General features: G+C 41.9%; 1 protein-coding gene across 1 annotated transcript in view; it reads right to left on the bottom strand.

The window, feature by feature from the left end:
- The window catches only part of MYO1E (myosin IE), a 212991-nt gene that overhangs the window by 40152 nt on the left and 147179 nt on the right, over window positions 1-25660 (bottom strand). The window contains exons 11-19 of the mRNA XM_043471817.1: window positions 25052-25132; window positions 24672-24758; window positions 22299-22385; window positions 20993-21160; window positions 19922-20007; window positions 17437-17518; window positions 12138-12244; window positions 8103-8201; window positions 848-992 (exon numbers count right to left, since the gene is read on the bottom strand). Of these exons, the coding sequence (XP_043327752.1) occupies window positions 848-992; window positions 8103-8201; window positions 12138-12244; window positions 17437-17518; window positions 19922-20007; window positions 20993-21160; window positions 22299-22385; window positions 24672-24758; window positions 25052-25132 (942 nt within the window). The remainder of the gene's footprint in view (window positions 1-847; window positions 993-8102; window positions 8202-12137; window positions 12245-17436; window positions 17519-19921; window positions 20008-20992; window positions 21161-22298; window positions 22386-24671; window positions 24759-25051; window positions 25133-25660) is intronic.

The following is a 25660-nucleotide window of genomic DNA, read 5'->3' as shown; positions in this document are numbered from 1 at the left end:
GTAGTTTCTCCAGCTTAAAAATTGTCTTCATTTTTAATCTGGAATTATCTTCATTCCACAGCCCCAGAGCTGTGGGGCAGAAGGCCTGAGGGGCTGTGTTGGGTTCCTGCTCAAACTGAGAACTTCCTGTGAACAATCATTCAGCTCAGGGTGACCACATGCTCCACAGGAAAGATTAAGAGGTTCCACTAAATTAATCTGTGGAGGTCTGATAAGTTTATAAATTGTAAAACCTATGTGTTTTGAGTTCCTTACTGGTAAATATCTGTATCCTTTAAGATTGGAGATTTCTCCTGCTATCTATTGATCTCCTCAAAGTCCTTTCTGAGTTTCCTCACGGTCTTCAAGGTATAGTCCTGGGAATTCTCACTCCCAGGCTCTGCTCCACCTTTATGTGACATGACTTGTTGGGTGTCACCCAGGTGAGGATGTAGGTTAACCCAAGCCTCCTTTCTGGGCAAAGAAGTACCTATTAGCTGAGACACTACTGCACACTAAAAATAATTATCGGGCACCTCCTCTGAGCCACTTTCCTCATGAAGCTCTGCGTACACAAAGGCACACAAAACAGACCCTGACCTCAAGGCATTGACCGTCTAAAATGGGAGAGAAGGAAAGTACGAAAAGAAAAGCTCTTGTGATAATAGCTTTGTATCCAAGCTGAGGACTCTGAAGGTGCTAGGGTGCGGGGCATGAACCACACACAGACTCGGAGCAGCGGAAAGCCTTCTTTGAGGAACTGACATTTAAGACACGAACCACGGGATGAAGTAAAGAAACCAGGCACATGGTGGGGAGGGGGCTGAGAGGGGGCCGCAGGGAGAGGCGTGGCCCAGAGAAAACTCACAGATTCGGGGGCTTTGATGAACACTTTGCTCTTCCCTAGCTGGAACTGGTCACTGTCCATGTTGACGGACTGCAGCAAGTGCAGGACGCCTTGTTTCTCATCCCCCTTCCATGAGGGCCAGGTGGCTTTGGTCAGGATGGCATACCTGTGAGGAAAACAAGGGAGAGAAGAATAAGGCTTGGCCTGGACGCCCCCCAAAGGCACCTAGTGCTGCTGAAGTCCTAGCCATCCCCTCACCTCCCTTCCAAGACTCAGGCATAGACCCTGACAACTGCAAAAACCCACTGGGTCTGGTATGCCCATTTCAGAGCCGCCACCTACTCTTTCCTTCTCCAACCGTTTCCATGCTAACGCCCTGAAGAAAATCTGCTTTTCCTTTCTACCACTGTCTAAAAATAGCATCGCTGAAGGTCACCAACGACACTCTTCTGGCAAAATCAAATGGTCTTTTCTCAACACTGATTTCCCCTGATTTCTTGGGAGCACTTAACAGTCAACGTGAAGAGTTTTATGAAGCTCCCCATAAGCAGCTGTTATGATTACGATGGATCAACTTTCATCTGTGGAGTTCTCTGCATCTTGAGTCAGGAGGCCCTGGTGACTGGTCCTCAGCTACTCTCCAGTCTCATCTCTGCTGTCCTCTGGCTCACTCCGCTCCTGGGAGGATGGCCTTCTCTTCCTGCATACTTTCCCGCTTCAGAGCCTTCTTCGCCCACGCTATTCGCTCTGCCAGATGTGCTGGTCTCCAAACCCCTCAAGGGGCTGGCTCCTACCCAGGGGTTGGGGGTGTAGCGGGGAGGGTCCTCCCCTTCAACGACGCTTCCATAGAAACCTTTTTGGATGACCCATGCAAAAACTGTCCCCTTTGCTATTTTCTCTCATAGAAAATATTTTGCCTTCAGAGTATATATCAGTTTGTAACGATAGTCATGTCTGTACCTATTCAGGTAATTTATGTCGCCCCCATGGGGATAGGAGCTCCATGAGGGGGTGTCATATCTGTGGGGCTCACCCTGCACATCTGGCACCTGATACAATGCCAGGAACACGGCAGGAAAGAGTCACCTGTTGTAACTAAAACGTGCTCTCTGCATCAGGTGTTGTTCTTGGTGCAGTTGCTGCTGCTGAGTCACTTCAGTCGTGTCCGACTCTGTGTGACCCCACAGACGGCAGCCGACCAGGCTCCGCCGTCCCTGGGATTCTCCAGGTGAGAACACTGGAGTGGGTTGCCGTTTCCTTCTCCAATACATGAAAGTGAAAAGTGAAAGTGAAGTCGCTTAGTCGTGTCCGACTCTTCGAGACCCATGGACTGCAGCCTACCAGGCTCCTCTGTCCACGGGATTTTCCAGGCAAGAGTACTGGAGTGGGCTGCCATTGCCTTCTCCGTCTTGGTGTAGTAGATTTCTTTATTTCTATAGCAACCTCTGTCAGCTGGTCTTCCCATTTTGCAAAACAGGAAAGAGAGGAAAATAGAGAACTACCCAAGACTACTCAGCTAGCAGATGTCAGAGCTGAGATTTGAACCCCAGACTGTTTCTTTCATCATGGCAGTACATACAAGACATGGATTGGTATACGTGTAAACCTTTCCTTTACAGATGATACAGTCTACTACATTTGTCTATGTTAGAAACATCATAATTATGTAAGTGAAAGTGAAAGTTGCTCAGTCGTGTCTGACTCTTTGCGACCCCATGGTCCCCATACAGTCCATGGAATTCTCCAGGCAAGAATACTGGAGTGGGTAGCCTTTCCCTTCTCCAGTGGATCTTACTGACCCAGGAATCGAACCAGGGCCTCCCGCATTGCAGGCGGATTCTTTACCCACTGAGCTATGAGGGAAGTCCAATTATTAAGAGGCTAACCTCATAGGGGAGAGAGAAGTCTATTATAGAATGTCAGATACAAAAGGTACCAAAGACTTGAGGTGGAAGGAGGGGAGAGGAGGAAGGAGGGAGGGAGGGGAAATTAGGGGATAGTATGGGTGAGAAATTGGAGGGTATATTCTATGTGCAGGCACATCTAGAAGACAAGCAATGCATGGGCCCCAGGCCTCTAAAGAAGCCCCCATCCTCCTCTGTTCTCAGAAGCTGCTACGAGGAGTAGGCTCACTAATGGCATCAAAGGGAGAAGGGAACCTTGACAAGGAGAGTGGCTCTGCCTTCAGGATCCAGGACTCTCTAAGAGGACACAGCAGGCACATCACACACTTAGAGCCAGCTGGTTGGGACTAAGGTGATTCTAGGGACCCTCTCTGCTCCTCCTAAATACCCACATTCTGCCTGATAATATAAATTTCCTCGAGAAGCAAATCCTCCTATTCACTAATTAGAGATAAAAAGCTTAAAAATGAAAATGTCTACCTGAAGCCACATATTAGCACGAGTACATTTCATACATGGCATAATAAAGGCGGCTACACCAATTAAGCCTCATAGAAATGACTGACAGCAGAGATGCTACTGGGGGATCTCACTGGTGAAGAAGCAGTAATATATCCGCAATCTAAAGGGAGGAGGGAGAAAGTTCATGCAGGGCATGGATGCAAAAGGAAAGAAGAGACCAAGGTGACATGTTTCTTCTAAGAGTGAGATTTTGCTTGGCTTGATTTAATCCAATCAAAATAATAAACCAAAGTATTTTTATTGTGCAACTACAAATAGGTACCTCTTTGTAATTCACATCAATCCCCTATTAAAATAATACTGTATTTCTCTCTCTCTTTTTTTAATAGAAAGGAACTTGGTTTCCAGAGACTTTTTCTTCTCCTTTTTCCTGACAAGACCTGTAAGAGTTTGGGTCTGGGTAAGACGTGGGAATTGCTTGTCCCTTTGACCACGGACCACTTGTGGTTCCCTTTGCTTTTAGGAAGACTGGCAGCATTCTCCTCGCTTTCTTTTGTACTTCACTGGAGAGACCAGAGCATAATTCCAGTACAATATTCTCTCACTATGTAAGTTCACTCCTGTTTCTCCAGGACATACTGGTGGGAATGGGTTCATAAGGCAAAGGGATGCTGCCTAATAGGTGCTTATGATAATTTTGCAGAGATGAAAAAAAAAAAAAAGAGATGAAAAAAAAAAAAGAGATGAGCATAATGACTTACCCTCCTTTCATCAAGTGTTTTCAGTTTAAGACCAATATTTTATCCCAAGACCTTTGCACTGGCTGTTGTTGCTGCCTAGAATTCCCTTCCTTGCCCCTAGTCTGCAAGGCTCCTTCAAAAAAAATTTTTTTAATGTATTTTTGGTTGTGCTAGGTCTTTGTTGCTGCTCACAAGCTTTCTCTGGTTGCAGCAAGTAGGGGCTACTCTCTAGGTATGGTGCGCAGGCTTCTCATTGCGGTGGCTTCTCTAGTTGGAGAACACAGGCTCTAGGGTGAACGGGCTTGTGCAGTTGTGACGCAGGGGCTCTAAAGCATGGGCTCAGTAGCTGTGGCCCACACGTTTGGCTGCTCTGAGGCATGTGGGATCTTCCTAAACCAGGGATCGAACTTGTGCCCCCTGCACTGGCATGGAGATTCTTAACCACTGCACCACCAGGAAAGTCCTGCAAGGCTTCTTGTAATTGCCCAGATGACCAATCCAATGGTTCCTCCTCAGAGGAAAGCCAGCCCAAACTTGTGACCTCCAGCTCTGGCACTGGATTTAAGGATGTGTCTGACCCCCAAGGACACTAAAAAGTCCTGGGAGCCAGCAGGACACTCGCGACACTCCATGCTTGAGATAATAAAAGTATAAACTGATTCAATTACTCACAGTGGATCACAGGATGAGAAAGTCACTGACAGACCCTGGACAAATCCTGTTACAATCCCAGACTCATACACCTTACGGAAAACAGCACTGTCTCTGGAAAAATATTCCTTGCCCACTGACAGATATATGGCCTTGTAGCCATTTTTGAGTAGGAGGCTAAACACATACTTTATATTGAAAAACAAATTTTCTTTCTGAACTTTGTATTATCCTCCCAGTACTTTCAAATCAAAACAAAAAACAAAAATATGACAACATCAAAAGAGTCTGCTTTGTGTAAGACAGGGAGGCCCGTCTGTCTCTTCTAAAAGGAAAGGCCCACAGCAGGAGAGCTAAGCAGGAAGGCATCTAAGGATAAAACCATTTCCGAAAAAGGCCCTCGACACAAAGGGCATAACAGACATGCACTCAGCGCTGACTCTGGAAAGTGCCAGCCGTGCAGCCACGCAGCTAGCCTGGTACTTGAGAGAGGTCCGGATATTAGAACCAGGCCATTTCACAGCTCATTTAAGGAGCTGCTGCAAACAAATAACGCAGCCCGCTCAGGGCACCCCAGACACTTTGGCCAAGAGTGTGGACTTCCTGCTCCCCACAGAGTGGCGGAATTCACAGTACTGCTTACGGAAGTCAGGTCTGTCAGTTTATTTTTAAATAACATGGAAGGAAGGAATTGGTTTCTCAAAAGAAAAAAAAAATTAAGGTAAAATTAAAAAAAAAAATCTGATCCGTTCTCAATAGCAATGCCAATTAGAGAGAATCTGAAAATATTGAATAAAGAGTTTTTAAGTACAGGAGCTTCCCTGGTGGCTCAGTGGTAAAGAATTTGCCTGCCAATGCAGGGGACACGGGTTCAATCCCTGTTCCGGGAAGATCCCACACGTTGCGGAGAAACTATGGCCATGTAACACAACTACTGAGCCTGTGCCCTAGAATTGGTGAATCACAACTACTGAGCCCGTGTGTTACAACTACCAAGGTCTACACACCTGGATTCTTCTGTGTTCTGCAAAAACACAACTGCTATGAGAAGCCCATGCACCACAATGAAGAGTGGCCCCCACTCTCTGTAACTAGAGAAAGCCTGTGCAAAGCAACAAAGACCCAGGGCAGCCAAAAAATGAATTAATCTTAAAAAAGAACTTAAAATAAAAAAGAAAAAGTTTTTAAGTATAGAAAAAATATTGAAGGAGAATAAAACTAGAAACATTTTGGAATTGTTGAGGGCAAGCCTTTTGAAATTAAGGCAAGTCGGAGGAAATACTTCTTGTTCACTATTTTCTGGATTTAACTTTCTTCCCTCTTAATTAAAAAAGGGTATTTTCAAAGAAATGCAGTTCTATGAAAAACCTTAATGATAATCTAAGCCACAGTTCTCTCAACTGACTTTGTCTTACCAGGCCACATGGGGCAATGTCCAGATACAGTTTTGGGTGTCACAACTGGGGGAAAATAAGGGTGGGATTGGTACTATTGGCATCTAGTAGGTAGAAGCCAAGAAGGTTGCTAAACATCCTACAATGTCCAAGACAGCCTCACACGAGGACTCATCCAAACCAAAATGTCAATAGCTGAGGCTGAGAAATCCTGTCCTAAGCTAGTGCTGGCCATCTGTTTAAAGAAGAGCAAAGTCTTTCATAATTAACATCCCAGTTGTCTGTCAGCAAATGGATGCTGCTACAGTGATGCAAGAGCGCTCCAAATTTGTTTTCTAACCTTCCTAAAGACTTCTTTTCATATTGCCGTGCTTACGCTAGAGGTGTAGTGGGCCTTTTAATTCAGAGAGCCCTGATGGTGAATTTTATTCCTAGTTTAATCAGCCTCCAAAATCATCAGCGATCTTGAATGTGTGGGGACAAAAATCAATGAAGTTTTACTGTATGGAATGATCCACCCTTTGGCCAAGCCTCTCCTGACCTTCCACATCAATGACCTTCCACAGATGATGACCCACGTTGATAAGCAGTAGATCAGCCATCCCTATCTCCCAGCAGAAGAAACAACATCCTCAGAGGGAAAGCTACTCTATCAGAAACACTGGATTTCAAAGATGGCAATTAAGTTCTTCTCCTTCCTAAACCTCTTTGTTACATAAAGTCTGAATTTTAAAAAATGTTCTTATATCTTGCTCCTGTATCATATGCCAGGAAGACATAATTATTTTCTGATTAAACCAGTAAATATGGCTTCCTTCTTTCATAAAGGAAATTAAATAAATGTAGAACATCAGTGAAACTCCACTAATTTAGAGTCACTAGAGAAGTTAGAATCATGTAGTATTTTAAGAACACTAAATTTTATCCTTTTTAAAGACAACACAAAGTAAGAAAAATTTAGCACAGATCCTGCCAAATGTACTTTAATAGAAATATAAAAATCAGTTTATGTTTGGACAAAAAATTTGAGGTTAAATACTTTAAGCTTATTAAATATTTTCGTGAAATTGTCTCCACACTATTAATTTGCTCAGTCAGTTAGATGTCAGTCCCTCCCCATGTCACAATTACCATGAATTTCTGAATTGATGTATCAGTCTAAACAGACAAAATACTCGATTTTACTTAAAATAAATGATGCTTTAAAATGATTTATTCACAATAAATGATGCTAAAAATAATTGTTATAACTTAATACTAAAAAGACAAGTAATTTAAAAGTGATCAAAGGACTGGACAGACATTTCTCTAATAGCTAATAAGCACATGGAAAGATACTCAACATTATTTTCCATTAGGGAAGTACAAACCAAAACCACAGTGAGAAACTACTTCATACCCACCAGGATGGCTAGAACCAAAAAGTCGGATAATAACAAATATTGGCAAGGATGCACATAAACTGGAACCCTCAAACACTGTTGGTGAGGATGTAAAATGGTATAGCCACTTTGTAAAATATCTAGCAGTTCATCAAAAAGGTTAAACATAATTACCATTTGACCTGGCAATTCCATTTTTATGTATGTACCGAAGAGAAATAAAAACATATGCCTACATAAAAATGTGTATGTGAACACTGATAGACACATTATTTGTTATTCATAATAGCCAAATGTGATGTCTATCAGTTGATGGATGAACAAATAAAATGTGGCATGTTAGAACACTGATGCAAGGGAATATTATTTGTCAATGAGTAGGAATGAAGTGCAGGTACAAGCTATAGAATGACCCTTGCAAACATTTTGTGACATGAAAGAAGCCAGAAACAAGACATATATGGTTCTATTTATAAGCAATACCCAAAATAGGTAAATTTATAGGGACAGAAAAAAGTGTCGGCTTAGGGCCATGGGTGAGGTGGGGAATACTAGGAAAGTGGGATTTCTTTTGGAGGTGATGAAAATATTCCTAAATTAACTGTGGTGGTGGATGTACAACTCTATGAATTTATTAAAAGCCACTGAACTGTATACTTCAAATGTGTGAATTGTATGATATGTGAATTATATCTCAATAAGCCTGCTTAAAACATAAAAGAGTCCCAAGTCACCAGTCTTACCTCTGCAGGAACTTTTGGAAGACACGCCGATAGGCGTAACCGGCTCTCCTCACTCGAATGTTCTCTTTGAGGCCCAGGTATTCCACTTGATGCTTCACCCTATAAAGGAGAGAGGGAGCCAGGATGGGACTGGGTAATCTTTTCACCCTGTTCCCCTACCCACTATACCCACAAACTCCCAATTTCACACTCCAGGGAAGCATACTAAAAAAAGATCATAAATTATAATAATCTGAGTCTGAGCTGGTCCTCAGGTTTATAATATTCACACATATCTGGTAAACCAAAGCAGTAGAAACCTGAGTCAGGAAAATAACTTTCCTTTTTCCCATCCTCCAAATCTCAAACTCACCATCGACCTTTTCTCCATTAAGGAAATTACACATGATGCCGTCAATTAGAGATATCCGCTCATTTAAAGTCTTTTTCACAAATGGCTACACCCCAAACTTTGAGGCAGGGAATGCATTACCCATTAATTCAAGAAGAAATGTTCCTTCCTCATGAATCAGATGGAAAACAACATGCTTCATGTGAAAGCATTGCTCCATTCATTATAACTTCTGTCATTAGGAAAGTTTTGTCAACCGGACAACCGGTTCAAAGTATTAATATTATGTTATGTTTAAAATTCCATGTTTTTTACATATTCCTGGAGCACCATCACTCCTCAGCACCATCACACCATCACAGCCTCCATCAGCCAGGCTTGCAATACCTGTTGTTCTCCTGTGTAAGCTGTCTCCTTTCAGAAGGAGTCCTCTTTCAAGACTGTTCTCAGCCATTAACCCAAGGTTAGGGCCAGAGAACTCCACCAGGGCAGTAATTCAGAATCCAGGGCAGGCAGCTTGCCCAAAGCCAAATGAAGACACATTTCCAACAGGAAAAAAAAAATAAACTACACGCCATAAACTTGTGGAATGAGTAACCCTGTCCACTGAGAACTTCAATTGACCGTGTGATCCCTGCCAATGAAGCACACTGCCCTTCCACGGACCCTGACGTTTCATGCTCACAGATGAAGTGAAACCATGAGCGTTCAGTCCGACTCTTTTTGACCCCAGAGATCACAGTCCACAAGGTTCCTCTGTCCATAGGACTTTTCTGGGCAAGGAAACTATAAGTGGGTTGCCATTTCCTCCCCAGGGGATCTTCCCGACCCAAGGATCAAACCCACATTTCCCATGTCTCCTGCAATGCAGGCAGATTCTTTACCACTGAACCACCAGGAAAGCCCCAGAGTGAAACCATCTGTCACAGTAAGCCCGAACCAAGCCCTGAGGGCAGATCCCAGGATGCCATCCTACTGGAAACACAAATCAACATTCAACTAAGGAATACCTTAGTCTTTATAACACCAGTTTTCAAGAGTGTATGTTAGGAAGTTCCTCACTGAAATTCAAATAAGGGATGTGATTTAAAAGAAAAAAAAAGTGGGCGAGGGGGACACCATTGGGAGAAATTCTATGAAAATTTACTGAATAAAATGTACCACTGTCTTCATTTCTCCAGTCTTTGATATTGCAATGACTCAGTTTGGATTTTGAGAAGGTGGCATCACGACTGAGGAACTTCCAGCCAGGAGCTACTGCAAGATATTCGCATTAGAGTGACTTTCAGCAGAGCCGAATACAGGGGGCAGGGGAGGGCGTGCCAGGGAGGTACTGCATTTGAGGATGAGTGAGATGTTTTCATTTGTGATTGTGTTTGCTGGGAAGGGAAGCTGGAGAGTCTGAAGCAGGGGGAAGGGAGGGCTACAGCACTTCTTAGCAATAGCTCTGCTTTCTAGACTCTGAGGCTGCCGATGACACCACGCTTCTACTCGGTGTATATGTGCATGAGATGTGAGTGTGGGTGAGTGAGTATAGCAGTGACGAAGAGACAGGCAGAGGCAGGATAACAGACACAGGGGAACAGATCTGGGGGTGTGCATTCTGTCTGACTGAAGGAGTCCCTCTCTGGCCTGACCCTCTTATTTAAAGAGGAAGAGACTGAGGACCCAGGAGATGAAGTGTTTCACTTAAACTAGTTGGTGACAGACCAGGACAGGATACAGTTCTTTCAAATCCTAGGCTAGAACTTAGCTCTAGATCAGCTGCTCTCCAAATATGAAGCCCACACCATCATCACTGACATCACTTGGGGGCTCGTTAAGAATACACACCACCAGGCCCCACCCCAGGCTCACTGACCCAGAGGCCCTGTCATAAGCCTTCCAGAGGATATTCGGATGCATACTCAAGTTCGAGAACTAGTGTCAGAAGGCAAAAAACCCTAGACATTTTCCATCTGTTATCCTCTTGACATCAAAGGAGAAAGTGTGTGACACAGTTCAGAAAAGCAGAGGGCAATTTAAGCATATCCAGAGGAATGACCAAGAAGGGGCAAGGGTGGATTCCACATCCAGCTCCTTCAAAGAAATGGCTGGAGTGGCTAAGTGATGGGTTCACAGAAGAGAAGATCCCAGGGAAACACGGCAACTGCCTTGAACTAGCAGAAGAGCCATCACACAGAAGAGTCCCAAGAATGCTTCTTACGGCCAAATAGAGTAAAACCAACTTAGAGAAGGGCTGCAGTGCCAGCTGGTGGCAAGAGGTATCCAAAGGTGAGCTGATGACCCAAGAGGAATGGATTTCCCATCAGAGCATGAATGTCATCTACAGATAATAGTGTAAGTGAGTCTTAGATTATTTTAAATTGAAAAATTTGAGTAATTCTATAAAAAAGATGTTTTAGGAATCCACATTTATTGATGAGATTGTTCAGAAAATTGTGAGATAACCAAACAGAAGGCTGCCACATCCCAGCAGCACCTTAAGGTGAGAAAACAGTCTTAGGCTGCACCACAAAGTGTGAAAATACAAAGAAAGATTTGCAGACAGCAAATGCTCGCACCTGGGCGTTTTCCTTCCTATTTACCTTTTCCTCCCTAGAAATGACCAAGCATTGTCTGTCTACTGTGGGTTGGAAAGGGTCTTGCTGGGAAGATGGGAAATGAACCCTCTAGGTCCCTCGGGGGAAGTGATGAGCAGCTAGGAATTTTCATCCTGGGTTTCCTATTGGAGTTTAACCTTGACTAAGTCAGCTGATACCTAGAAGAGTCTATTTTTTTTCCAAGAGAGAAAAGAAAAAAAAAAAAGATAGGCATTCCAGCATGAATTCTAGTATGAACAGGAACACCTGTATACTCAAGTCCATCTCATCTGGTGACAGTGGTAAGTAGGTAGAAGCTCTCTCTTTAGTCCAAGTCACTCACAGGGTCTCTCTTCAGCTCTGCTTCCTGTGTTCCTATGAGGAATTTCCCCAGCTGGATACAAAAACTATATTCTCCAGTCATTATCAACATTTTCCTACTCAATCATCCCCCTTGTATCCTGCAGAGGCCACATCCCTAAATGGCAGGTGTAGGAGGAATGTGATGTAGGACTCCTCAGAAGCCAGGGAGGATATGGCTCACTGCTTATATGCCACACATCTCCCTTGGGCTGGTTCCCTCCTCGAGAGTCACGCTGCTCATCAGCTCCATGCTTTGGGGATTACAGAGCTTACAGCCCCTCTGCCCACATAAGCAACTAAACGACAGATCGTTTTTAACCAGCTCTGCAGAACCCCACTTGCAACCCTGAGCTCAGCATTCCAGGCCACATCCTGTGGGTGCTGACGAGGAGCCGAGTGCACTGAGAATGTCTACACAGGGCCTAAACTAATCTGAAAACCATCCTGACTCTGCTGTGCTGGGGTTTGCTTTCTTTTTTCCATTTGCCCCCAGACCAGCCAAGATCAACATTATAAATCGCTAATTCTGAACTGAAGGGCACTGCCAACATTTCAGGAAAAAACAAGGAGGGAAAAATGATATATACATAGGTTTCTTCCTGAAGTCAAGACACAGAGACATAAAACACATCTGAAGACAACTGAAACTGCCCCTGCCTTGGGCAGAGGCCAGATGGCCTGACTTGAGCAGTCGGAAAACAGGCTGAGGCTGCCCTTGATGTGAGCTGAGCTCGACCTCCACCTGTGCCTTTGCCATACCTGCTTTCCTCCCAGTCTTTGGGCTTCTTGGTTTCATTGGGTTTGATGCAGCGAATGTAGTGAGGGGTACATTTCATCAGGGTGCTCACAAGGTCATTGGCTTGTTTCTGGAAAGGAAGAATAACATCATTTAGAAACATGGAACTTGCTCTAAATCAGCTTTCCAAGGAGACTTGTGTGCAAATGTACAGCCAGAAATCCATCCTCATGACAGTTTGTTCATTAGATTTAACTCAGGGCTACTATACTTTCTCAAAGCTCTACTGACTGTTATGGTGCTCTGAACACTCACAAGTGCATTTGAAATTAAATTTTTGACAACAATGAGGCCTTTTTAGTATAGTTAAATAAAATAAAAGCAAAAAAGAATCCCCCAAACCCAGTATATCCAGACACATAATTTTTAGGAGAAATAAGAAAGCATGCTAATTATTAACAACTTTAGTTAATTTCATATCAACTGAGGGCTTTTGAAAATACACTTTTCTTTCTTTTTTTTTTATACAAAAGGATTTATTGAAAATACATTTTTCTTATAAACTTTGGAGGGAGAGGTGGTGCACAAAATTATGTGCAAGAATAAATCATTAGAACCCCCTGTACTCTTTCCAGGCAATCCAACCAATGAAGAATCATCTTAATAAAATGATGGAAAGTCACAATTAAAAGGTGGGAGACACATAAAAGTTTCAGAATTCAAAAACCTTTGTTATGCCATTTCATCCACCTTCTTCCTCAGCATGTCTTTTTACAGACTTGCTGACTTGGAGCCCTTTCAGTGTAGCAGGAAACTTACTCCTTCACAAACTAAAATACTCGATGTAAAATCATTCCTCACTACCTGCACATTGGGTACCCACAATGGAACTGGGTTCAAGCAGAAAAAGCTACATAAATAAAGCTAAAATTGCTCATGACATATTTCAAATCATGAGTATCTCAAATGAAAAATACATCAGAACCCACATCAGCATTTCTATCCCCACAGCTGAGCACACCCCATGGATCCAAGAATGGGGCACACACAAACTCTCATTCCAAGCAAATCAGCGTGAAGAGAGAAAACCTCTAAAAGAAAATAGAGGAAAGGATCTCTAAAGCCAGAAAACCATTACCAAGTCAGCAGAAGGGACTTGCCTGCAATAGACAACCCTCTTTCAATTAGGATTTTTCTATTTTCAAGGGTTTGGGAAATCCGAAACCCTTGAGAAAAACTCCAGTGTTTTCAAAGCAAAAGTTCTCCATTTTAGATATGCAGAATATGGCATTATTTGCAAGGCCTGGAATTCAGAGCAGAGGTGCAGAGGTTGTACGAGCAAAGCAAAGCTCCATGATGAAAATGTACAGTGACTTAAGTTCCCTGTTGATGAGAGATTGTATTTTTTTTTAATTCCAAACTCTTATTTTTAAGAATAACTTGGCACACTATTGAGTCCTAAGCATTTAAGAGCATCTCTTTTCAACCTAGCAAGTTGAAAACACAGGGGCAAGTTTGACTTAAGTTTATATGCCACTTGACACAGTTCTTTCCAGCTCAAAATAGTAATGTACTGAAAATGCTTCATGGACTAGACACACGGATTTTCTTTTTTATGACTCAAGATTATCATTCCCATTTTTTTAGATGAGAAAATGGGGCCTTAAATAAAGTATTGCTCGAGATAACACAATTAGTAAGCAACAGCAGTGAGGCTTGAACCCAAGTCTGTGAGCTAGCAAGTTTTCTCCCTAACCACACAATGCCTTCCTCCTTCCTAAGGAAGACAATGAATAATTTATTGTAATACCAAAAGGAATTAACTGGGAGGGTTAGGATTAGACAGAAGCCTTTAGGTTGTGGGATGATTAATTTGAGCAAAAAATAATTTATCTTAACCATCACAATTATCCTGTACTTAGCTATGGGTCAACTATAGATGCCCCCTGAGGTGGTGGGGAAGCCACAGTTTGAATTTACTCTGACTCCAGACAAGAAAAGCCCATGACTTAGAACATAAAGCTACCAAAGCTACTTGGTACTTTGGTAGAAGTACCAAAGCTACTTCTACTGAGCAGAAGTGGCCATCAAGATATGCAGACCAAACAGTAAGCAAAGGTGATACTCCTTAGGGAGATAGCTCCTCATTCTACCCTCCATGTAGATTGTTGGCAAGTCTGAACTAGGATCCTGGCTCTGCTCTTTGCAAGCTGTCTGACAAATCACTAAATTTCTTTGGACCACAGTTTCCCATCTATAAACTAAGCAGAACTAGAATATTACTACTATCTCAATGTGCAGGTTGGAATAGATGTTTAATGTCTACTGGTCCTATCACCTCATGGCACTTGCATCTCCTGTCACATCTGCTCCTTTAGAGGCCAGGCCCACTTAGATAAAGCTACCAGCCCAGTCTACTTTGCCAACTCTGAGCTCCATTCTTTCGCCCAATAGCATCAACCTTTGGCTCTAATTTCAAAACTGGTCCCTTTTAGTCATGACAATGTAGAATTTAGGAAAGCCTCAACAATCACATGTTATTAAATAAAGAATACGCTTTATAAACAAAGATAATGGAAGTTCTCACCAAATATTCTATAAATTAAATTCTACAGAACACTTTCACATTTTAAAGAATTAGAATATGTAAAATACCCAATATTAAAGCTACCTTGAACATTAATTTTTCTTCTAAGGAATACAGGATCCCTTTAAACACTTATACCTCCAAGATATCATTAAGATGATATGTAGCTACTATATATAAAATAACCAACAAGGACCTCCAGTATAGCACAGGGAACTATACTCAATATTTTGTCATGATCTATAAAGGAAAAGAACCTAAAAAAGTTATACATATATATGTATAACAATCATTTTGCTGTACATCCGAAACTAACACAACATTGTACATCAACTATACTTTAATAAAAAAAAAGATGATGCTTAGCATCTGCAAAATACTGAGGCTATGAAAGATGTAAGAGATTGGGCCAGAGCTATGCATCTCTAAGAGGTGACTTAGGAGACATAAAACAGGGAGACTCACTCCTATGTGGAGGCAGAACGTCAAACAGCCAGAGGCCGCATGGTTCACCAAGGAGGGACCATTGGAGGTGAGAATATGTAGAGTCCAGCGTCCCTCAACAAGCTTGCTAACTCCCCCAACCATAGCAATCCAGAACATTCTGAGTACGCCTGGAAGGGGGCAACTCTGAGCATTCAACTAGATAAGAATAAGAAGGAGGCAAAGGGTTCAAGTCTTCCGAGGAGGAGAGAAATGCCCCTGCTCCTGCCCTCCTTTTTACAGGAAATAAGCTGGACTGAGGACCCAGACCACTTGAAAGTGAGTCACTGCAGCCCTGATGATCTGGGCCCCTTGGATGTGAATGTGTGACAGTCTTGTGACCAGAGTTTCCAGCCTAAAGCGAATCCTCCTCCAGGACCCAGAAGTGATAGCATGAGTCAGAGCCGTGCAGAGGTCAACATCTGGGGCTTTGTGAGAACTGCATCTCCTCTCTGCCCCAGGGAACTCCATCCAAACTCTGTCCCAGGACATTCTATGTCTCCAGTTCCTTGAACAGGATTGCCTTCATCCCCTAGGGCACTCTACCCTCTAACTCAAGACCCAGCTTGCATCTGACTTCCTCCACAAAACCTGAGGCTCCTCTGGATGGGATTGTCTTATTGCTGTGACATTACAGTGTTTGTGTCCTCAGAAGCTGGGGAGGCCGGCTTCCATTTTCTTGAAATGTTCAGAGAAGAAAAAGCCAGTGAACAGAACAGACAGGAACAACCACCGTATCCATAGAGCTCAGGTTATCGAGAAGGGTGAGAAGGGCAGGTAGGACCTGGCTGCCCAGCTGGTGGGGGGGGAGGACAGTCCAGGCGGGCAGTCAGCATGGGCGCATCAAGTGCCCACTGAGAAGTAACCAGAGATGAAGAAGCACGGGAGAGAAGGACGGGACAGAGGCAGTAGATGTAACGTGAGAACATACACTTTTGTGTTTCTTATGTTTCAGGCAGTGTGTGCCTTAGATGGATTATGAAATTAATTACCACAGGATCCCTCCTGAGATTAGGTACTAAAATCTCTACCTTACAGAGAAGGCAAAAGAAGCACTGAGAATTTAGGTAATTTTTTGGCAATCCATGTGATGAGAGATTTGAACACCTATGACGAACCCCAGGCCCCTACTGTTAATCACTTGATGATACCATTGATTATAAAGACAGGGTGGTATTTTATTGGTATGATTCTTTAAAAAACCATTTTTAATATGCACACTACTATATGTAAAATAGATAATCAACAAGGATCTACTGTATAGCACAGGGAACTCTACTCAATACTCTGCAATAACCTATAAGGGATACGTATAACTGAATCACTTTGCTATACACCCGAAATTAAAACAACATTGTAAATCGACTATACCCTAATATAAAATAAAAGTTAAAAATAAATATATAATTTTAAAAGTGTTTTCATCTGGTATAATTAAAAAAAAAGAAGTTTACTGACTGGTTTTCAAAAAATTACATGATGGAGTGTGTTCAACACAACCTTTAAGTTCAGAGTGTTGTTAGGGACAATTTTACCACACAAGGCCTCTGATAATTCAGTGCACACCCCACGAGAGGCTTCCAAGAAATAGTAAGAGAACTTCCCTGGTTGTCCAGTGATTAAGACTCCAAGATCCCAATGCAGGAGGCATGGGTTTGATCCTTGGTCTGGCAATTGAGATCATGCATGCTGCAAGGCACAGCCAAAAAAAAAAAAGAACAAAAGATACTAAGAATTCCTCTGATTCTGAGATACTGTGGGGCCAAGGTGCCTGTAATTCACAAAAAGAAGGGCCTGCAAGGTCCAGTGAGGAAAGTGCAGAAATTCCCCTTAAAAGGCCCAGTAGAATTTTAGGTATGTATAAAGTATTTGGTGGAGTTTTGGGGTCTGGTGTGGAAAACCATCACCAAAATCCAAAATATGGCTCTAGATCATAAAATTTCTCTGATAGATTAATGTGAATTCTCCTAGACTCAGCACAAAGCCATTTCCTCTTAGAAAGTAGCTGATTATCATCTGCTGACTATTAAGCTACGTGGTACTTAATATCCCTTTGGGGTTTTAGTACAGCCAAGTCAAATTCAGCTAGTATCCTGTAACCCTTTCTCGAGCAGCAACATCATTTCTGGCCATCTTCTGTAACCAATCTGTTGCATCTCACTGACCTTAGCCTGGCCCAGGGCTATGGTTCCTGAGTCCCAGAAAATCCTACCTCTTACAGGAATCCATAAATTTTCCAAAATAGAACAAACCTTTATTTTGCTTCCGGCAGTAGTTGGGCGCCCTTTCTTGTCAGCTTGCAGATTTTCTGGAAATAAAGACTTTATAAAAGGTCTGGAAAAAAAGAGAGACAATGGATTAGCAATCAGCAAGTACCTTGGGGGCTGGAACACCTTCTTCCATAGAGAAGTGAGAGTCATCCAGAAGCATAGAACCTTGACTACAGAACGGCCACCTGACTCAAAGCACAATCCATCAAGTTAAAGACTTAGAAAAAATAAAGCAGTGGACAAGAGGAACACAGAGAAGAATTCTAAGATAGAAGCATCTTGGAAAATAAAATTGGAAAAATAAAATTTTAAACTCTGCCTTTTATGTTTTCCCACCCACTATTACTGAGACACACCTCGGCAGCAGGACACATCAGAGGGGGCTGAGTGTGAGTTTGCTGAGTTAAATAAGATAGGCCGTAACACGGGAATGTGTATGAATTGTCCAGATTCAATGCAGATTCTGCTTTGCTCTAAAGCAGGGTTTCTCAAGCTTGGTGCTAAGGATACTTGGGATTGGATAATTCTGTGTTGGGACCCCAGAGGTGGGGGTGGGGGTGCTTTACATATCATGGGATGTTTCACAGTATCAGTGGCCTTTGCCCACTAGATGCCAATAGGCCACTCTTTCTACCATCCCTCCCTTCAAGCAAAAGACCCTGACGAACTGTGCTTTTGAGTATGAGCAATTTTAAGTGAAGCTAATTCACTAATGCTTTGCTGGCTGAATGTATCTTCGTTAGTAAGTGTAACTGAGCTGCATCTGTTGATATGCCTGCCTCAAAGGACACAGGGCAAGGACAATGTCTTAGTCAATGTAGTGTACCCAGTGTCTGGAACATAACCTCTACCTTGAACACAGTAGGTGCTCAATAAATACTTGCTGACTGACTGACTGATGGAATGAATGTGATCCATGTAAATTCCTCCTAAGTGACTTATTAGTAGTAGTAATAGTGCTAGTGGCTCAGTTGTGTGCAACTCTTTGCGACCCTGTGGACGTTAGCCTGCTAGGCTCCTCTGTCCATGGAATTCTCCAGGCAAGAATACTGGAGTGGGTTGCCATTTCCTTCTCCAGGGGATCTATCCGACCCAGGGATTGAACCCGGGTCTCCTGTATTGCATGCAGATTCTTTACCATCTGCGCCACCAGGGAAGCCCAAGTGACTTACTGGGCATCATGAATTTTCCAGGAAGTCTCCCCAGTAATAATCTACTCTAAACCTCACCAGACACAATTATAGATTTTTACAGCACATGTGTTTTCTAAACAATAGACCATGTCTACACGACACGAGTTTTAGATGGAAGCATCAATAGCTCTTGAAGTTGGCAGTAATTTTAATAATTAAAAAAAAAATCTCTGAAAGCATGTCTGCACCTGATTATCATAAACCCCACAAGCCAGGATTTGTGGTTTACCTGACCTTTTAAGAGCAAATAGATTTCTATGTTTTGAATGAAGAAATCTCTGAAGTGAGGGGTGTGAGTGCCAAGGAAGTACAAGCCTGGGAAGATGCAGGCTGGGGAGAAGTGGAGGCTGGCAGGAGGAGAAGGGGATTAAACAGAGCAGAAATTTGAACTGTGGACAAAAATGAAACTCAATTTTGCTTTCATAGAAGACAGGCCCTTTCTAGAAAATAATCATGCTTGCAGCTGTTGATTAAAGCAGTTAACCCTGATATTATGATAGTTGAAGTAAGAGACTAAAAGGACACTATTACTTGGAGGAAGCTCTAAAACTTGTAAAAACTGGAAGACTGTGCAATATTGCATTTGCCTGGCATAGAGACGCTTGATCACGTAAATGACGCCTGACATCCATGACCCAGGACCATGGGGACCTTTGCAGGTAACAGGGAAGGAAAGGACATGGCAAAGCAGGTCCTGAGTGTTCCAGCAGCTTGCAGGGGGCGGGGAGCGGGGGTGTGGTGTTCCCACTGCTTCTATGACCACAGCTTAGTCAGGGTCTGGGGAGTTAAAATGGATCTCTGAGTGTCCTTCCCTGAGTTCTTGAGCCGTTTCTCAAGTGCTTTAGCAACTCATGTTAACTTGGGTGTAGCTAAGCCATTAGCATTTTTAAAAACTGAGCAACTGAGGAGAATTCTTAGGATGATATTCCAAGGGCCAAGTTTCACAGAACCAGACTATTCCACTCGTAGATTACATGGCTATCCCAACCCAGTCCCAGGATGGGCACTTCTTCTAGATAATACCATTGAACATGATGAAGCTGGAGACCCTGAAGGGCTTGTAGATGACACTTAGAATGTGGGGTGGGAAGTATTAAGGATAAGAGAGAGACTAAGATTGGGGGGATAACTATTTTAAGAAGTCAAATTGTCTAATGATAACTCCGACCCAACAGCACAAGGAAGCAAAATGCTGATCAGTCAAACATCACAAGTTTGTCCTAAAACTAAAAATCTGATCAAACCTCTGTGTCAGATAAGGTAAACACACTTACAGCTCACTGCTTTGCATAAGCTCGATCAGATCCATAAAAAGCACATCACGGTTCCGCTCACAAAAGCCATCCATGTCATAGGATACCTTACCAAGAATGGAAAGAAATCAAATTTTATCTTTTAACTATTTCATTGAACAAAACATCCAAGCCAGCATGGCTATCTTTCATGGAATATGTATATTTTCAGATGTAACAAATGGGCTTTCATCCCGATATGTCACATTAAGGCTGTGCATGTTTTACTTGCTAGATGACTTAGTTGGTGATGGTCTGGAGATGCTGATTGCATACACAATCCAAAAAATACATCACCAGGCCCCCAGCTCTCACAATTACATAGCCCTTCTTCTACAGATATACAGGTGTGTAAATAATACACTGAATTCTTTCCCTAAATTTTAGCTAAGATGGAATAAAATGAAACTGTGCACACTAATCCACTGCAGTGGGCCATGTCATCTGAGGCTTTTTGATTTCTCCTATGAATGGTGTTAGAGTTAGATCAATTTAGCTACAACCTCATGCTCAAGGATCCTCCCTGGTTAACAAGAGATTAATTGTGATGAAGATTGAGACCAGTGAATTTCCATAGTACTGTGAAGTCTCCAAATATCATGACCTCAGTTTACTTATCTGGGTATCACCAGCACCCACACAAAGCCTGGTAACGCAGTAACACCCAGTTCTCATGCATTTCATAAGAACAAACCCCTGGTCCTTATTTATACTCCCAAGGAAGACGGGCAAGTAAAAAAATGCAGGCTTGCATAAGAGGCAAGACGAAAGCTCATTCCTTCAGCAGTTAATATATATGCTGATTCATATTTACATTATATAAGGGCAATTCATGTTAAAAAATACACAGCAGTGTATACTATCTTTTGCTTGTCTCTCCAAATATTTCATAAGCCCCATGTTGCATGAATGAATGATGGATCAATAAAACACAGTGAGGCAGATAAAACTATATGGACACTTTTCAGTTGCCTCATGAGAAAACAGATTACATGCCCAAAGGCTTAACACAGGTAACTTCCCCTTTGTTGAAGCCCCGCTCCCTGGCCATACCTTCCCAGCATAATGGTGAATAATGAAGCCTTGGTTCCAGCTGTTGAAGTGCTCATGGTTCCCAATCTGCATCTGGAGTTTCTGGAGCAGCGTCTGGTCCGCCCCCTCACCCACCGCGTGCATCGTGGCACATACATCATCCAGAATGCTCATGATCCCAGGAGGGTTCTGATAGGACCAAGAAAGCAAAGCCCCAGTTCACTGACTGTTCTAAAACATACCATGTTCATTAGGACTTTCCTTAAGCAAGGAAACAGCTCCCGAGACTTAAGATACCATCTTGGAAGTCAGTCTTTCCCTTTGAGGAAGGATGCTATTAGCAATCCCAAATGGGAGCCACCTCTTAGATCTAACGATGGAACAAAGTCCATTTTCAAAAAGAAAAGTTTAATTTCCCAAAGTTCTATTCAAAGTCACACACAGAAAGATCATTACCTGCTCACTTTTATTGTACTAAGTTGATTTTTAAAACTCTGAAGAAAGCCATTTTTCTTTGATCCTAATTCATTTCTTAATGTTTGTTTTCAGCTTGTTATCCATATAGACATGGATAATACATACTGGACACATTCTATCATATATCACTTTTTCTGCATAGCACTAGTTTATAAATAATCCTCCTGTTTTATACAGTCTTTATACTTATTATTTTGATTGCTATGTTTCCTTGTTCTTGTATGCTATAATTTATTTAAGGACTGAATTCTCTATGAATGGTTTTACCATTGCCAGTTTGGGACTTTTATAAAAAACAAAACAAAATAGTACTGTACAGATCTGTCTATGCCCCTTTATTTTCTTTTGAATAATTTCTAGGGCTAAAGTCCTAGAAGTTGTATAAATGGTCTGGAAGGCAGGGCCAATTTTGTATCTCTTCATACACTATACCATCAACATAAGTGATAACTGTCTCTTCTTAAAATTCAGTAACAACTTCCATTCATAAATTGATAATGTACTTATATACACATGTATATATTAACTGTAAGAATAAAACCCTGTTTTCATGCATATACATAAAAGCAAAATAAATGTAATTGCTAAAACTCTCTGCATCGAGGATTTCCCTGGTGGTCCAGTGGCTGACTCCACACTCCCAGTGCAGGGGGCCTGGGTTCAATCCCTGGTCAGGGAACTCGATCCCACATACCACAACAAAACCCAGGCACAGCCAAATAAGCAAACAAAAAACCTCTCTTCAATCAGAGTTCTCACTCTCTCTATTCTAACACAATGACAGAGAGAACAAAAAGTCACTTAGTGTAAACCTGTGAACAGTGAAGAGACACACCAGACCAATACTTACAACTTTGTTCTCAATGAGGTCACATACGACTTTGTTATTAAAGTAATCGATGGGTGTCCATCTAATGCCTTCTTGCACATACTCTTCCTATAGGACAGAAAGCAGGAATTCTCATTATGACTCAGTGAAGACCAGCTAGAGTTCAGCACAGATGGATATCACAGGCACATAAATCATCAGGAAAGAAAAACCTGGATCCCTCCCATAAAAACTAGCAATACTAATATTTTCTAAGAGGAAGAGGAAAAGAGAATTTCATTGCTTGGTAATTTTTATGTTTGGTTAGAACCATATAAAATTGCTTCCTTACAATTGTTTTTGACATACAAAGATGGCAATTAAAAATGGCTTAACCCATAGGTCCAGTTATGAAATAATCTCTTTGAACCTAACATAGAACAGAAGTACAGATTAGCATCTAGGTACTTAAAAGGAAGGCCCCTCATTCAGGTCAGTTGCTCATTAAACATCATGAACACCATCACACTCTGCTGGTTTCCCTCGTTCCTCATCAGTCTTGCTTTGTTAGCATCCAGTGCTGGCTCTCCCCTCCACCCCCTGATCTTTATATGATGGGGGCTCTCAGGGCTCAATTTCCCAGCCTTATTTTCTCAACCTTTTCTCTCTAGGTAATTCCAATCAACTCCGTGGCTTAAAATAATACCTATAGGCTATGACACCTGAAAGTGTTTCTCTAGTCTAGACTGGCCCCCTGAGTTCCAGAGTCACATTTTTTTTTTCACATACTGGAATTTCCACTCAGGGATAACAGGCCTCTCATATCTACCACATTCAGCAGTGCTCTGGCCCTACATCCCTCCACTGTCTCCAACCAACTGCTCTCCTCATCATCTTACCATTCAGTAAACAGTCTCCCCACTGGTCCTGTTATTCAAGCTGCAATCAAGATAAAATCATCTGCGACTCCTCTTTCCTCAGCTAATTATGTTGAGAGCAAGTCACACTGACTCATTCTGCAAAATATAAACCCAATCTGATCCCCTCTCACCATGTCCCCACCTCTACTGTAGCTGTCACTGTCTACGCCTCACCATTCCTGCTTAGTCTCCCCGGGAGTCTGCTTTTGAAACTTCTACTCTTGTTTGTCCTCCCCTGCCTCAGCCTGCCCTGTCTAAGTGCACAGAGTCAAAGCCAACTGGTCAAAAACAAATCAGATGGCATCACACTCCACTGAAAATCCTCCAATGGCTTCCCATCATTCTTACTCTGAAGTCTTGGCCGTGCCCTACAAAGTTCCTCTGTGACTCAACCTCTGCCTTCTCCCATCTCAGTCTCTACCATGTCCACTCTTGGGGTTTGGCTCTAGCTACTCTGAGGAGTGGAAGAATTCCAGGGCAGAGTTTTCTATGAAAACTATTCATCACTGGTGTTCCTAAGCAGACACATGAACACTTCCATGAAGAAGCATTCTTCAAACAACCTCGAATATGTGCAGTGGGTTGAATGTGTCCCCCAAGATTTTGTGTCCATCTAGAACCCCAAAATGTCAGGAAATAGGATATCTAGAGATATAATTAGCTAAGAATCTCATAATGAAATTATCATGGATTTAGGGTGATCCCTAAATCCAAAGACTGGTGTCTTTGTAAGAGAAGAGAGAGTGAGATTTGGACACAGAGAGAAAATGGACACATGAAGACACAGACAGAGGCTGAAGGCATGCTGCCCAAAGGCAAGGAATGCCAGGAGCACCTTGAGCTGCAAGAGGCAAGGAAGAATTTCCCCTATAGCCTCTGGAAAGAGTGCTACCCTAGCAACATCTTGAGTTTGAATTCTGGCCGCCTGGATTGGGAGAGAAAGAAATATCTATTGTTTTAAGCTATCTGGTTGGTCGTACCTTATAGCAATCTAAGAAATAAAAAAACAGTAGGCACCAGAATAAAAGGGAACTTGTACTGGACTTTCAGTAGGTAGTATAAACAAGATAAATAACCTCAAGTCAGAATTTAAATACCAGCTTTGTTAAAGACACATTTATTTTTATGTTAGATTGGGAGCAGAGCAAATCCGAGAAAACCAAGTTTTCCTTTGGAACACAGTATATGCCACAGGCAATTGGGGTTGGAATAGGTTTCCATTTCCACTTGGTCAATGAGTCATAGAGTAGTAAAAACAACCAGTCATAAGTCCAACTTCACAGCATCATTTACTTACAGAGAAAGAAAATGTAGCAGATGGTGTTTATACTTCAGACTAAAATGTCACAGTGGCATATGGTTTTTCTGCCTGACTCTATTAAGTACATTTTCTAATAAAAAAACTATAGTATGAACCTATTACCAAAAGAGAGAGATCTATACCCTTCAAAACAAATTAGATACAGAAGAAGATGAAGGAAGAGGGACTACTCACCTGTTCTGCCTTTAATGTGAGTTCAATAAAAATCTGCTGTAATTTTTCATTAACAAAGTTGATACAAAACTGTTCAAAGCCATTTTTCTGAAGAAAAGAAAAAGACAAAGTGTTACTTTTATGTACTTGTTTCTGCAAAATCATTTTAAAGTCACTTCTTGAGTGATTTAGTGAAAAAGCTTAACAGAAATGTTGGCGGCATCAGTAGAAACAGCATAGTTTATATTTAGGAGATACTAATTTAGTATAGGTACATGAAGAACTCAAAAAGGCAAAAGTGAGCCACAATGATTTTTTTTTTCATTGCCTAGAATTATTTCTTTCAAGCCAGGTAAAAAGCATTACCCTTCTTTGTCTTTAATTACTCAAGCTGGTCTTACCTGAAATATTTCAAAGCCATAGATGTCTAGGACGCCAATGTTGTATTCCTGGTGGTCCTTCTCCATTGCTTTGTTGATAGACTAGAAGAAAGTAACCAGCATGGTAATTAACTCCTTTCATAGTCATATTAAAAATGGGCATGCATGGGGATAAGAAAAGCAGATACTACTGCCTATGGAAATGGAAGCAGACAAGAAGACAGATGAATTGCCCCTTAAAAAAGGCCTCAGTGCAATGTCAAATTTGTGGGAAAACCACCAGAATCTTAAAAAAAAAAAAAAGTAGCATGGTAGAAAAAACAACTTTGCTTCATGATGAAAATCATTCATTTCTGGCAGAACTAGTTTTTCTCAGGAAGTCTTGAGAATTAGAAGAAAATATCATCTTGGATGACTGAAGCAAAACCTGTTTCACAAAAAGAACCAATATTGCAGGATTTGTAAATATTCTTTCCATTAACCCCATCCAGTATAGGCATACATAAGAGACACCGTGGGTTTGGTTCCAGACCACTGCAATACTGCAAATATCACAAACAGTGAGTCATACCTTTTTTTTGTTTGTTTCCAATGCATATAAAAGATGCTTATACTATACTGTATGTAGTT

This window comes from Cervus canadensis, chromosome 6, assembly GCF_019320065.1.
Source record: "Cervus canadensis isolate Bull #8, Minnesota chromosome 6, ASM1932006v1, whole genome shotgun sequence".
Taxonomy (NCBI): Eukaryota; Metazoa; Chordata; class Mammalia; order Artiodactyla; family Cervidae; genus Cervus; species Cervus canadensis.
Note: the sequence above shows the minus strand (reverse complement) of the source record. Positions and strands in the feature narration are given on the sequence as shown.